General features: G+C 32.2%; 2 protein-coding genes across 2 annotated transcripts; one reads left to right on the forward strand and one right to left on the reverse strand.

Moving 5' to 3' along the window:
* The first annotated feature begins 226 nt into the window (after positions 1-226).
* Positions 227-1,626, forward strand: LOC107461775 (calmodulin-like protein 7). The gene has a single exon (XM_016080338.3). The coding sequence runs from the start codon at positions 381-383 to the stop codon at positions 1,038-1,040; it is 660 nt and encodes a 219-aa protein (XP_015935824.1). The 5' UTR covers positions 227-380; the 3' UTR covers positions 1,041-1,626.
* Positions 1,627-2,300: 674 nt separating this feature from the next.
* Positions 2,301-4,857, reverse strand: LOC107461764 (uncharacterized). The gene is made up of 4 exons (XM_016080329.3): positions 4,313-4,857; positions 4,078-4,240; positions 3,388-3,608; positions 2,301-3,212 (listed from the first exon to the last, which is right to left on the reverse strand). Exons 1-4 carry the CDS (start codon positions 4,496-4,498, stop codon positions 2,952-2,954), a joined length of 831 nt encoding a protein of 276 aa, XP_015935815.1. The 5' UTR covers positions 4,499-4,857; the 3' UTR covers positions 2,301-2,951.
* Between the last annotated feature and the right edge of the window lie 10,819 nt (positions 4,858-15,676).

The following is a 15,676-nucleotide window of genomic DNA, read 5'->3' on the forward strand; positions in this document are numbered from 1 at the left end:
ATGATTTTTATCGTTAATATTAATTAATATTATATATATTTTTATAATTAAGAAGAACGGTTAAAAATTAAGGAAAAAGTTTGGAACTTGATCTTGAATACCCCTAGTGCTATATATTTAGTCGTGTGCTTACACTTTAGAAATGACGCGGTTGTGTGTGGGATCAAAAAAAGAGAAAGAGCATTTTATTTATATGTACCAAACCCCGCGTAACTTGCGTTACACTTGGAAGTTGGAACCTTAGTTTAATTTGTTTTATAACAACGATAAAGTTTTGTTTTGTTATATATGCTCATTGACTCATTGTCTTCTAACTAGTAATTAACTACACAGCTTCCTTCTTCTTTGTCTTCCTCTTCTTCCTTATCCAATTCTTAAACATGGTTGTAGCTACACTCTTGCTATTACTGCTTTTCATTGCAGCCATCATCAACATCTTCTTTAACATACCCACTAACAAGATTTCTGCGTGCCTTCAAATTTTGTTCCCCAAGAAGACCAAAACCAATACTACTGCTGAAGCTTCATCATCACCTTCTAGATCTTCAGCAGCATCTGCGTTGAGGAAAGAGGAGCTTAGGAAGGTGTTTTCGACTTTCGACAAGAACGGGGACGGGTTCATCACAGGGCAGGAGTTGAAGGAGTCACTGAGGAACATCAGAATGTTGATGACGGACACAGAGATTGATGACATTGTTGTCAAGTTTGATTCCAACGGGGACGGGTTGCTTGATTTCGAAGAGTTTTGCTTGCTAACGAGGGAATTGGGAGGTGAAGTTGAACAAGAGGAAGAAGAGGTGAACTTGAAGGAGGCGTTTGATGTGTTTGACAAAGACAAAGATGGGTTAATATCAGTGGAGGAGCTTGCTTTGGTGCTAACTTCCTTGGGATTAAGGGAAGGGAAGAATATTCAAGAGTGCAGGGACATGATTAGGAAGGTTGATATGGATGGTGATGGCATGGTTAATTTTCAAGAGTTCAAGAAAATGATGATCAATAACAATGGAGGAAACCGTTTCAATCCATCCATCTTTTCATAAAACCCTCATCACCGTGCAAATTCTGTATTCTCTATTGTATATTACTATTGTCACTCATTCATTTTGAAGTTTCTTTGATATCTATATGTTTGACTTATTATTATGACTACCTTATAAATTTTCAACTATTATTTCAAGAAGCAAGATGCCAAGATTTGTGATTTGATGCTTAGGTTAGGATTTTCCCTCCACCATGGTTTTAATTTCTTTAATAAATAGAGGGATGTTAGACATTTTATAAAACATTTTAAAGCAGAAATATCCAGGTGTAAAGGGGACCAAAACTTGAAAGTTTGGCTTACAGAACACCCTAAGGCATGGGTACGAACAATGCTTCCTCAATCTCTCATTATGTGGGTGGGTTATTGCTTCCCTTTTTCCAGTTTCTTCTTCAAAGGGTGTCAACAAAAGCAAAAGTGCATATAATGATGAAAGTAATGCTGGCTTTCTGCATGGTCCAGGTCCACTCCTATGTGTCTTTTAGTTTTTCTTCCCCCCTCTCTAAGATTTGGTATTTGTACCTCGTTTATGTCTTATACATATTTTTTGACTATTAAATGAAGTCTAAGATCTATTTTATGAGTTTTATATTGTGTTTAATGATAAAAACTATATATCAATTTAATAAATATAAGAGATAAAATGAATACATACAACATTATTTATCAATCTTTCATTCTACTTTTTCAAGCAATGCAAACTAAAAGAGGAAAATCATGTCACAATAAACTTGGTTATGAAGTAAACAAATAAGAATGTATTTAGTATTTACTTTTTAAAAGCATATGATATATTAAAATTGTAACAAAATTTAGAATTATTTTAAGAAAAATATACTTCTTATACTTGCTTTAAAGGAATACTCAATCCTAAATTCTTTCTTACTTTTATTAGTTCGGGTAAAAAAATAACCTTTTGCTTATTACTAAATCAATATTCCAATAAAGCTCTATGGTCAAATTTCAATATTGTAAAATATTTTTCAAGTATTTTACACTAAAGAGCATCACCCAAAATAATATCATAATAACGGACGAGTTATGAGTTATGACACTCCAAAAGAGGAACTACTGAACTAGTCCATGTCTTCTTTATCTTTTTGAGTAGTGCCCTCTGACGGAGAAAAAACCAGAGGAGGTGGAAGACAGACAGACCTGAAATCTTAACCGTGGGAAGAAGGAGACAAGCTTATATGTCAGCACAACAACCATTAGTCTCTTGCAAAGTTAAGAGTAAATTATAGCTGTTGCAAGAAGAAACTGCAGTAAGTTTTCTTTAAAATAAAACTTAACAGAACTGGTATTATAATAAAATTTAAAGCAAAATTGCCCTTGAACTTAATAAGGGCCCAGAATCAAATCTTCGCCATTACATTCCATGTATAAACTTGCATAAACTAAGAAATCATACTTGATAAGAGAATTGATGAGCAATCTATATGCCCAGGAAAATATAGATAACTACACAGATACAACTCAGAGGATATAGTCACCACAATCCTGATCAGTCTGATGGAAGACCAGCCAAGAAATCAGCACACTGGTTGGACTCGTGACATTCCTGAATCCTGCAAAACAAGCAACCACTACTCCTCTCCTGCTACAGCACCCTTGATGATAACTCTAGCTTCATGGTTAACACCATTCACTTGATCCAGGGTTTCCAAATTTTAATACACCACTTCAGAAATGTGTATCTAATAAGACTATATCAAATACAATTTACTAAATGGGTACGGCCTAATATTTCGGCTGTATCAAAGCATCATCAAGTAGTTATAAATCTCACTATCCACCATTGATAAAGGTGGAGTGTAACAACTAACAACCATGCATTTGGCTTCTCATTCCTTCTTCCTGATTTATTTAAACTACAAAAGCAGCAGCGATAGAACAGGTTGTTGTGAGATGACTAGAACACGTCCGGATGGAAACGCCCAGGTATGGAACTGCTTTGTTCTGCTTGCTTTAAATGCATTGTCAATGCATAATTGTTCACCTCTAGAGTTCTTAGCTGTTCCTGGTATTGGGATACTAATTGTTTCAACTGCTGCAACTCTTGATTCCTGTCTTCGTACTCTTTCTGGCGTTCATGCTGAATACAGATTGCTCGCTTTAGAACTATATTTTCTTGAATAAGGGCCTCCATTTGTTCCTTTAGCACCAACTTTTCCTATAGTAAGAAAACCATAAGTAAAACACATGCTATGACAATTCATTTTGATTGGATGTCTTCAGAAGAAATAGATGAATCGATAAGAGCAAACACAAGGAACAAAGAAATGAAGTATAACAGTGATATTTGGGTTGATAATGAAAACACGAGAAACATGGGTAAAACAACTAACCTGGTGAAAGCTCTGCCCTGTTTCTGCATTTACTCGAGTGAAAATGGATTTCTCCAAAGCCTCTAGCACTCTTGAAGCTCGAGCTTTGGCATCATCCATGTTTGAGGCATTCATCATTTCTTTAACAAAAAGCTCCACCCATTCGGCACCATTTAAAGGATAATCTTGTCCGGGGACTGATTCCTCACAAGCTGCAACTTCTGCCTCACATTTCGGTTCACCTACAACAAAGTAGCCAATTATCTCCATAAGCAGTCCAAGAATTCATTATGTATAATGACATGCAAAGACTTTACATAAAAGTAACATTAAGAAGAGCAAGAGCAAAACTCGCCTTACTATCATAGTAACTGCTATATATCACCATATATTCTTCCTGAATTCAATTGAATTTGAGCTATAAATCACATACTTCTTACATCGGCACGTGAACATGAACCATTAGGAACTTGAGTTCAAGGATGCAGAGTGTTACATATTAACTTGAAGAATATATAAAATCCGATACGTTGTGACTAGTTTTTCTTTTTCATAGAATTGTCCTGTTTATGTATACATACAACTCTGTTACATTCAATACTTGTAGGCATCAGCATATAACCACACAAGAGAAAGATTCGGAATCCACATGATGACATGAAGCATATTCGTAAGATATCAACATCCAAGAGGTTCGTTCGTAGGCATTACCTTGGGGAAGGAGGTGAGCAGTTGGATCTATCGGTACATGGGAGCCAACGGCAGGAGCAGAATCAATGGAGTTATCGTGAAATCCTCCGAGGCGAAGGTCGTTCAAGCTCCTGATGGCAGAATCGAGATCATTCCCGCATTCTTCGAGTGCCTTCTCCAGTAGCTGCAAGAAAGACGAAAACGGAGGTGAGAAATGAATCGCTAATGGTAAAAAGAAGAAACGAAGGAAGATTACCTGCTTGTCCATGTCAGGGAAGAAAGCGATGAGATGATCGAGGAGGAAGGAGTGCCTGCGAACGGGGGAAGAGGAGGAGCAGCGGATCCTCTTGGAGACGGGAGGGGAGGAGGAAGAGGAAGAGGCAGAAGCAGAAGGAAGGTCTTCGAATATGGCGGATCTCTTGCCGCACACGATGGCAGACATGTTATTCTAACTGCTTCGACAGATTACTTTTACCTCCTCCTCCTCCTCCTCCTCCGATGGCCAGCGGTTACAAACGTCGCCGATCTGTTCATGCAGATTCCAGAACCACAATTGGATAAGAGAGAAACAAACCCTAAGAAAATGGAGATGAAGATGAAGACGATGAAGAAGGAGCAATCACCAATCAGGTGAATCACACAGCTGTCAGCTGTCCCTTCCGATTACCCCTCTATCCACTTCCCATTCACTAATCAAATACACTTTTCATTAATTCCTGCATCTTTCTTTTGATTATGTTATGAATGGTTTGAGTAAATTATTTAATATAATGTGTTCTATGACTTCTATCACAGTTGTATAAAATAGAGGAAAGTATTATTTTTGTGCAAAGAGGTTAGTGCAAGATTTAAAAGTCGTCTCTAATGTATAAATAATCTTTAAAATTTAAATTGATTTTATTTGATTTGATTATTTTTTGAGGAATAATGTATCGTTTTGTTTTTAATGTTTTTGTCATATCTAAATTTCAAATGTTTTAAAATGTCTCAATTTTATCGTGCGTTAATTTTGTTAATAAGTTTTTTATATCAAAATAATATTAAGATAATTTTAAAATATTAAAAATTTTAATATAATAATTTAACTGTTAAAAGATAATTTTAAAGCCTATTCTAAAGGTTAAAAATAAAAATAATGCTTTATTCTAAAATATACTGAATAGTAAATTTTCACTGTAAATTTGTCTTTCCTTGTTCTCTGGTTTTAATTTTTGGTTTTGGTCAATATTATACATATAATAATTTATTGATATTAATCTGTAGAGTTAAAAAATATTTTAAGAAAAAAAATGCACCCAAAATAATTGGGTAGAAAAGATTTTCTCCCTAACTATTCTTTTTCATTTATATTATTATTAATGAATGTTGTTGCGTATGACTATGAATTGAGTCCACAGTTCCAAACGGATTCAATTATTCAGCAATAATAACGAGCAATATCTTGTCAAGGTTCCTTTGTAGCTAATAACCCAGTTTTATGCAATCAAATTATACATTAATTCTTATCCCATTCCAATTTCCAATTATTATTTTTAATGTCTTATATAATAATTAAAGTTGAGATAATAAAACAAATCAACTCTAGCTTACAGGTAGAGACTTGTATGTATGTTCCATCCCATGCACTTAATTAGTATCTACTACTATATAAAGATGGTGACTATTATCCGAAAAAGTCATGAAACCAAAGCTTTTTCCACAAGGTAGGTTAGCAGAAGAGTAATAAAATAAAATTTGACTAAAAATAAGCGGTGTAACCTAAAAACAACGTACATTCATTAATTAAGCAAATGCATGATGCATCCTCAATAATAAAACACTTTAATTTTACCAGCTAACAAGCTTGATTGATTAGCACAATTTTAAAAGAACACGAGATTTAATTTGGTCCATCAAACCATGGGAATCTTAACCTTTCTCTTGGACAAATCTTACTCAAGATGTCACTTTCCAATAAATGGTTTAGGTTCATCATTTGTTCTACTTTACGTTAAGGAGACATAATAATCAAACATATCACAAGAATAAAAGCTCATTTATAACTGTTTGCCAATCTTAATCATTACGTATTACTATGTGAATGTGAAAATGCGTTTTGCTATTAATTTTTCCTTCTTGATTTCATCTGTATAGGTTTATGCTCGATATTTCTCTATCGGTAATCAAATTTATCTTATTTAATATTATTAATTGCAGCGACGATTAATAAATATTTAATCAAATAAATTTAAACTATTTTAACTAATTTTTTTATCATTCAAATATTATTATTTTTCTATTTAAAGTAAGTAAGCATAAAAAAATAAAAATTTATTTGCAGTTATTTTTATATAAAATTAATAATTTTATTTATTAACTTTATCAAAAAATAATTGCATGAGTTTTTAGTCTTTTTACCATATAAAAAACATGTTATCATAGTTTGCCATTGATTTCATAGTTTAGTCTTTTAGTCTTTGGTTCTAATGGCATCTTTATTTATTGCATTTTCAATGGGGTGTATATGAGTCGGGTGAAATCGAATTTGATGTGATTCAGATTCGATTTAAAATATATATCGGGTCTATTTATTAGACCCGAATCCGACTCTAGATTCGATAAAACCAACACACTTTCAGGTTATAATTATACCGGATGAAAATCGGGTCATTAACATTACATTACGTTGATATCTTCTTATCCAAATTTCCAAAACTCCAACCATTATTTGACATGGTAAAATTCACTTAAAAGAATATAACAATAACTAACCCTTCTTTAAAATTAAAGCATAACCACACTCAATACTAATATTGTCTAATAATACCAAATATTTAAATCAATACAAATAACACAATATTATATATTAGTCTAAAGTCTTATACGTTCTAAACATAAAACATTAACTTATAGTCTTATAATGACTAATAACACAAAATAGTAAAATTTAATTTACAATACTTAAATTTCACATAAGAATAACCATGATCCATTATTAATAACACAAAATATTAATTATGTATGATGACCAGGCCACCGAGCCGAGTTCGGGTAACCCGAACTATAGTCCAGATTCGACTCAAAATAATGACCGGATCTATTTTTGAGATCCTTACCCGACTTTAAACCCGATAATCACATCAAATTAACCCCTAAAATAGTTGAGATCAGACCGGATCTTCGGACCAGTCCATGTGCCCCCTAATCCTTAATCCTAGTGCTATTGATTTCATAGTTTAATTAGACACACATTTTTGCAATTGGAATAATATTAATCAAATTTAATATAAATTTAATTTTAATATATTGATTATGTACAGACATTTATATACTTATTTAAATAAAAATTATATATTTAAATATTTTTAAATAATAAATTTAAAAATTAATTAGTTGGAAAATTTTGGGCACTGATAATGCCCCAATAATTGTGGAGTTAGCATTATTCAAAAAGTCTGGCACATTTGTTATTGTGCGTCACATTATATACATCTGCAAAAATGTAAAGAAATTCAGATAAGCACTTTTAGTTTTTCACCTTATTGTGCCAATTATTTCGAGTGTTAACTTTATGGATCCAACAACAGGAACTTTTGTTTTTGGCCATATGATCTAATTGAGTGCCTTACACTCATGAGTGACCAGTGATAACTATTTATTGAAAGATATTAGAAGACTAACAGAAGAGAAATATTAAAAGATTAATAAAATTTATTGTTTTTAATTAATATTTTTAATTAATAACATGTAAAATATATATTATTAAATTAAAGAAATTAGAATAATAATTAAAAATAATAGATAAAAATTATAAATTATAAATTCCAAACACCCTCTTGTCTTGTATTTGTTAGTGGAACCCACATACCTAGTGGGGTCAAAAAATTGGCACCACTTCCTTTCCAACAAGGCATGTCAAGTTGCAAATAATAGTATACAAATAATAAATACAAATAATTAATAAATAAATAAATAATAGTATCTGAAATTGCTTTTCATTCATGGAAGCATCGTATATAGAATACAATTTTGTTTATTGTTGGTTGATGAAATGACATCTCACCAAGCACTCTGCACCCTCTCCATCGGCCCTCCCCCCCTATTCCCCACTTACTCTTTTTCTTTTTCTATTAGGAGAAAATATTTATAACACGCTCAGAATACACAAATATTTATAAAATAATAAAAAATCAAGAATATGTAGACGAATTTGATTTATCTATACATTTTTTCACTTTGCCAAACACACCTTAAATATGAAAAACCCTTAAAAGTTTTTAACCCAAGAAATTTATAACATGTACACTCTTTATTATTATTATTATTATTATTATTATTATTATGTGACTACCATTAGATATAGCTATATATATATGAGTTTTTTAATTTTAATATGGGGATTATGAGGGAGTGTAACAGCGTTATGATGGTTTAGGGTGTATTACGGAAATGTGACGGCGGGGGCAAACAAATCGGACGGACCGATTTGGTAGCTAGAAATCGGATGGACCGATTTCAGGGTGGATCCATCACTTCACATTCCAGAAAACCCCACCACCAAAAGCCTCTCTCCTCCATTAGGGGTGACAACAGGGTGGATAGGAACGGATTTTTGTCCTACTCGATCTCGCTCTGCCTTACAATAACCCACATCGAATCTACCCCACTTCTATCTGCGAGTAGTAAAAAGTTAAATTCTAACCCATCCCTGCAGGTATCTGCCTTGCCACTACCCGCCTCTATAATTATTAAAATCCAACAAATACAATTAAATTTTAAATTTATATAATCATCATTATATACATAACATAAATTAAAGTAAAAATTTAAATATGATACAATATTATTAATCATTTTACTAATTATTTTATATATATCTTACATATATTATATATTAAAAATATATATTTATATATCTATTATATATACTGGGGCGGGTAGGGGCGGGTTCAACCTAAACCCGACCCCGCCCCGCCCCGCCCAAGAACCCGCCCCGTTAAAACCCGCCCCGGTGCGGGGGCGGGTAATTACCCGCCCCGAGCGGGTAGGAGCGGGGTGGGTACCCGCGGGTTCGGGTAGTGTTGCCACCCCTACCCAATTCAAGTGAAATAACCCCCTCCCAACCTATCACTTTCACTCTTCGTTGGATCTCTCTCTCAACCCCACACTTTACTCTCTGAACCCCACCTCTCTACCTTATTTGTTCACCATTGTTGAACCACATAAGAAAGGTTCAAAAAATTTTGAAGAAAATGCCAAAAAAAAGAAAAATTAAAGATGTAAATCAATCGGAGCTTCATATTGTCAACTATCTTGGGCATCCAGATTATGTAAGTTTTTAATTTTTTTTAATATTCTAATTTATTGATAATAATAGTGATAATAGTAGGTTTTAGTAGTAATAGATATTATAATGGCACTAAATAAAAATTAATCTGATCATATGTGTGTGTATAACTATTTGTTGTTTGTTAAGTAGTTAGAAATAGAAACTAAAATAAAAATGAATCCTGTATGTTGTATGTCTGAAATGGTTGGATTTAGATGTAACCGTTGAGTTGGAATGAATGAGGAAGAAAAATGAGATCTGTATATAATAGATTGGAGTAGATTGATATGTTGTTGTTGTTATTATCTTGTTAGTATTAATAATTGAGTTTAATAAATTATTATGATTAATAGTAATAACAATATAATAAATTATTTTATTTATGATGACTAATAATTGAATTTTAATTCAGTAAAATTTAGACAATAAATTAGTAATAAGTAAATTTAGATTAAGAAATTAATAGTATATTGTGTTAGGAATAATAATAATAATGATAAATATATATATATATTATAATGCTGGCACTAAGTAAAAGTTAATCTAATCATGTATGTGTGTATAATTATTTATTGTTAGGTATTTAGAAATAGAAATTAATCATGTATGTTGTATGGCTGATATGGTTGAATTTAACCGTTGAGTTGGAATTTTGTTAATAGTTATTGGTTAAAATAAAATTAAAGAATGAATGAATGAATGAATGAATGAATGAATGAATGAGGAAGGAGAATGAGATGTATACATAACAGATTAGAGAAGATATTGATATGTTGTTGTTGTTATTATTTTATTAGTATTAGTAATTGAGTTTAATGAGTTATTATGAATAATAATAATAACAATATAATAAATTATTTTACTTATGATGACTAATTATTTTATTTATGATGACTAATAATTGAAAGATTGTTGTATCATTTACTGTGTATGCTTCAATGCAATTATGATTGGAGTTAGTTATATTGGACATGTTAGGATAATTGTATTTTTGATAATGTAGTTATATTATGCTGGTACTTATAACGGAGATTTGATATTGTAGGGTTCACGGATGTTAATGTGTGAGCATTATAAGCCGCCGGATCGATACAACGAAATTGTTGAGTCACAGTTACGCGAGACTGGCTTTTATTATGTTTCTCAGATTGGAGTGGTCCAATGTCAGTCAGCAATGGTTAATGCTCTGGTTGAGAGATGGCGGCCTGAGACTCACACTTTTCACTTTCCGGTTGGGGAGTGTGCCGTGACGTTGGAGGATGTGGCGATGATTCTCGGTCTGCCGACAAATGGACTTCCAGTTACAGGACCGACAATGAGTAGTTTTGAGGCATTGGAAGCCGAGTGCTTGCACCAATTTGGAGTTGCACCGAGGAAGACAGACTGTAGAGGGAGCTTTATAAAATTAACGTGGTTTAGGGGTTTGAAAGATCGTATAGTATTGAATGATGATGTTCACATTCAGATGTATGTAAAGTGTCACATAATGTTGTTATTTGGAACAATTATGTTTGGAGATAAGTCTGGTGCAGCAGTGCATTGGAAATTTTTACCTTTGCTCCGCAATTTTGGTGGAATCATACAGTTTAGCTGGGGTTCGGCATGCCTAGCACACTTGTATAGGTCATTGTGTAGGGCAACTCGTGTCGATTGCAAGAAGATTGACGGGCCACTGACATTGTTGCTTACTTGGGCATGGATCCGGCTACCATTTCTAGCGCCGATTCCCGGCAATCCCCGATTGTTTCCAATTGCAAACAGGTAATTGTGATTATTGTATGCATTGAAAGAAGTTCTAGATAATGTAATTTGTTTTTGACAAGATAAGTCAATTAATTAATTGTCGGATGGCAGGTGGCGTGACTGGGAGCGTGAAAACTATGGCTACCGATACACTTCGCTTGAAAATTACAGGAGGTTGTTAGATGATCTACAAGAAGGACATGTATGTTGTAAAATACTAATACCGTATGTAGCTTGTTAAGTGAGTTAATTTTTGGGTACTCATCTGAATTGTTCCGTGTGTCCAGTTTGTTTGGCAGCCTTATGGCATTGGAGACATTGACCCAGACTTGGTTCCTTTAGCCATCCGTCATAATTTGGTTCTTTGGAGTGCCAGAGTGCCACTTATATCCTTTGAGTGCATCGAGTGGCATGCAACTGATAGAGTCATGAGGCAATTTGGTATGAGACAGGGTGTTCCTACTCTGGTGCAGGATTTAGGTGCATCACACGGCGAAGTTCTAACTGGGCCTAAGAATCAAGATTGGGCCAATACCCACTCTTCTTGGGTGATGCAGTGGACCAACCGGTATAGTCACATTCAATCTGATGACTTGGTGCCTTTACATTATCAATTGGAAAGTTACATGGATTGGTACCGAGGGGCATATGGTGACCACTTGCAACTGTCGAACCTTGTATTCAAAGAGAATCCAGAAGGTCCTCAGCCACCACCGGCACCGGAACCGGAACCGGAACCTGAACCGGAACCGGAACCTATAATAGCCACAACTCAAATACTAAACACACTAGAACTATATAAGCCTATAATAGTCTTTTTTTTCCTCTGATCTATCTACGCAAAGAACCACTAAATACAATTCATAATAAAGAACTACCTGTTAATAAAACAAAATCAAATGCTATGCTCACAAATGACTATCCACATATGCTACGCATCTGACTTATTTATCAGCTACATCAGAGTTTCACATGTCTATCTAGCTTTACGCACCTGAATTCATATATTGCGGAAATTCCGGTGCGTGCATAGCCTCCAAATCCAACGACCGCATGAAAGAAGGCTCCTGAAACGGATGCGGGTTTCCTAGTGCATTTGCAACTTCTGCCACATCTGCGTTCATATCACCGCCAGTTTCATCTTCGTCTTCACCTGGACCAACGATCTCGTAGTTACTTTCAAATTCATCCTCGCTTTCACTATTATAATCTTCCAACTCAATGTTACGGTCTGCTTCGGATTGCTCAAACTCAATATACAACTCGATGCACGACATTCGGTGGCGATTATCCATATACGATGAAAACATTTCATGCATACTCGCTTCATCTGTGACGTACTTGGTCTGAAATTGAACGAACCCACCAAACACAGATAACGGATACCGGTACAAAATACACGATACTCTCCTAAATCTTTGAGAATCTATCTTCTCACAAATCACCCCTTTCAATTCCTCAAATGATAATGTGAACGGAATAACAATATCTAATGGATTCTCACACACAAATTGAACCCCCTCATATGTTTCCAGTAAAATCTGCCCATAATAATAAATCTTCAGCACAACTCTATCATCCATAATAGTATACGTACCTGACTAAGCACACTATTCCAGATATTTATTCTACTTCAACAGGGAGGGAAAAAGAAAGAAAACTGGGAGGAGGAGACGAAGAACAGCTGGGAGAGGAAGAACAACTGGGACGGCTACGAAGAATTGAATGGAACTTCTGTGAAACTTTTCATTTTATGAATGCACTTATGAAGAAATCGTAGGGACCGACCGTGTTCGTATCGAAATTGGTGCGCATAAGAAATCGCTGGGTCCGACCGGTCCCCTCCGGGATTAAAAAAAAATTCCCGGTACCCTGAAATCGGTGGGTCCGATTTCCACCCACCTTGTAAAGCCACAAATCGGTGGCACCGATTTCTATCTCAACAACCTCACACAAATCGGACCCACCGATTTGTTTTCCTTCCTCAACTTGCTTGAAATCGGTGGGTCCGATTTCTTTCCCCACAAAATTTCAACTCAACGCCGTCATAACAGTGTAATTCACCTATGATGATCATAATTCAGCTAAACTCACAACAATAAATCATATCAAAAAAAATGAGCCATATATATATACACTCTTTTCCATATTATTGGTGACGATAAATCACCCTTACGTTTTTTTTAGTCACTACTGCTGTCGTTGTTTAACAGCAAATAGTGTATGATTTACAAAAATAAATCTAAAACATCTAATCTAATTTTAGTTCTAAAAACACCTATAAGTCATCCTTAAATTAAAAAAAAATGATTTGTATGAAAATAATGTTATATGTATTTTTTTTTCACTAGAAGTGATTTATGAAAAAATAAAAAAATAGAGCATAAGAATATAGAAAAACAATACAACTATTTCTTTTTATTCTAAAGCCATTGATCATCCAGGTAAGAATATATGGTCTCCTCCCTTATTGGGGGCAAGAGAGAGAAAGAGTGATGGGATTGCACTCAAATATGCTGTTGACCATCTTTTCTTTAGTTTTGACCAAGCAATATATTTGTTTTAATTATTATATTGTTCTAACTTAATTGATGCCTAATTGTAAGGTTTTGGAGATTGCTTATATATGGCAAGAGAAATATTTAAAACTTACCCGAATTTATTATTTTTAATCATTTTTAGGTATTAATTTATTTTTTAATTTAATAATTTCACAATATATTTTTGGTTCATATGTTTTTGTTTGAACAAATAATTTTAGAAAAAAAGGATAAATCGATTTTTAAATTTCTGAAAATTTAAAAATTTAAATCTTTAACCTCTTTAAAATTTAGACATATTGATCTTTGGATCTAATTTCTCTTATTTTATAAATTCTATATCAATCAGGTCAACACAATGAAAGTCAAGTTTAATTTTCTGTTGGACCTAATAGACCAACTGAATATAAGAGATCGATATGTTTAAATTTTTAAAAAATCAGGATCTTAATATTGATACGTGATTCAAATATTCGTGATATAAAGAGATCAAATATTATTTAAAAGTTATTAATTTATTTTAATGTATTTTTATTTTTGTTTATTTAATTACTAGATTGGATTTTATATTTATGAGATTTAGGATTTTCTTTGTTTTAACCTAATAGGAGGTTATAAATACCGGCCTCCTTAGCAATTGTAATCATAGTATTGAGTGATTAGAGGTGTCAAAGCACTTTTTATTTTTATTTTATGATGAAACTGTAGTGTGGACAAATGAAGTTGAGTGAGTCTCCCTCTTGTTGCACAGAAAATTGGGTAGAAAGTTGAGGTGTTCATTTGATTCAATTCTCAAATTATGATGTAGACAAATTAAGTTAAAGAGTCCAATTGAATAGAAAATTTAGTGATTTTCTCTGTATTTAATTTCAATCAATCTTTTTGTTTCTATTTCTATTTTAATATATATTTTTTATTCAATTCCAATTAATGTCATTTTATTTATATTTTTTTTGTATCAAGTGTATTTTTAAATTCTCGAAAATTTAAATATATGCAGATCAAAAAATCAAGAATAATCTATTTGTCTTTTTCTCATAATTTTATAATTCAAATTATCTATATTAAATTATCAAAAATATATATATCAATATGTGGAAATGTATATGTATTCACGAAAGTAATTCAAGAGTTGTCTCAATATTTTTTAACTGAAATTTTTTATATTTCTAGTAGGTTTGGTTTGTAACCTCTTTGTTAGAAAAAGGGTTATAAAAATAGTTTTGGTGTGGTGAGGATCGAAACCTCAAAATTATTATTTATATTTTAGTATAACACATATTAATCTCTAAATTTAAAATAAAATAGTATATCTGATTTATTTTTATTTAATTTTAAATTTAAAATAATTATAACTTATTTAATTTTAATATTTATACTAATAAACGAAATTATTGTTATATAAATGATTTACTATAAAATAACTTAATTTGTAATTATAATTAATATATGTATTATCCATAAATAAGTTAATTTTCTAACATTATCCTCGTTTGTTTTAGCATGTTCAACTTCTTAATTTATAATTATTAATAAGTTAAGTGTGGTATACTTTTGTTTTTTCTTTTTTTCAAAGAAAAAATGAATAGAGTAATGAATCCCACAAAGAAAAAAGATTTATAAATTAGACATAAAATAATAAATCATATAGTCAATTTTATTTTTTAATGAAATATAAGATTAATACAATAATCCGTCGATAATTCCATAAAAAATTTAATGTATTTTTATAAGAAAAATTACTAATGAAAAATTCACCGATAATTCAAAAAGTAAAAAGTATCATAAAAATTATTTAATCTTTCTTTTATTTATGCATATTAAAAGTGACAATAAATAAGATAGAATAGGATTTAGATTTTTTCTAATTCTACTTGTAAGTTTTTTTTTATTAAAATTCAATAATACTCTATTCATGAGTTTATGAAATATCAACTTTAATTTTATCCATTTTTAACTTATAAGTATCCAATTCTAATTATAAATTAATTTCAGTAACACTCCATCTTACTTTATCTGTAAATTTATA

Source organism: Arachis duranensis, chromosome 1 (assembly GCF_000817695.3).
Source record: "Arachis duranensis cultivar V14167 chromosome 1, aradu.V14167.gnm2.J7QH, whole genome shotgun sequence".
In the NCBI taxonomy this organism is placed as follows: domain Eukaryota; kingdom Viridiplantae; phylum Streptophyta; class Magnoliopsida; order Fabales; family Fabaceae; genus Arachis; species Arachis duranensis.

Bases quoted from the DNA above. Each gene is read 5' to 3' on its own strand.
- LOC107461775 (XM_016080338.3), top strand. From the start codon at position 381: ATGGTTGTAGCTACACTCTTGCTATTACTGCTTTTCATTGCAGCCATC.
- LOC107461764 (XM_016080329.3), bottom strand. From the start codon at position 4,498: ATGTCTGCCATCGTGTGCGGCAAGAGATCCGCCATATTCGAAGACCTT. The intron at 4,241-4,312 runs GTAATCTTCCTT...TCTTTCTTGCAG, and splicing joins TCCCTGACATGGACAAGCAG to CTACTGGAGAAGGCACTCGA. The intron at 3,609-4,077 runs GTAATGCCTACG...ACTTTGTTGTAG, and splicing joins TGCTCACCTCCTTCCCCAAG to GTGAACCGAAATGTGAGGCA.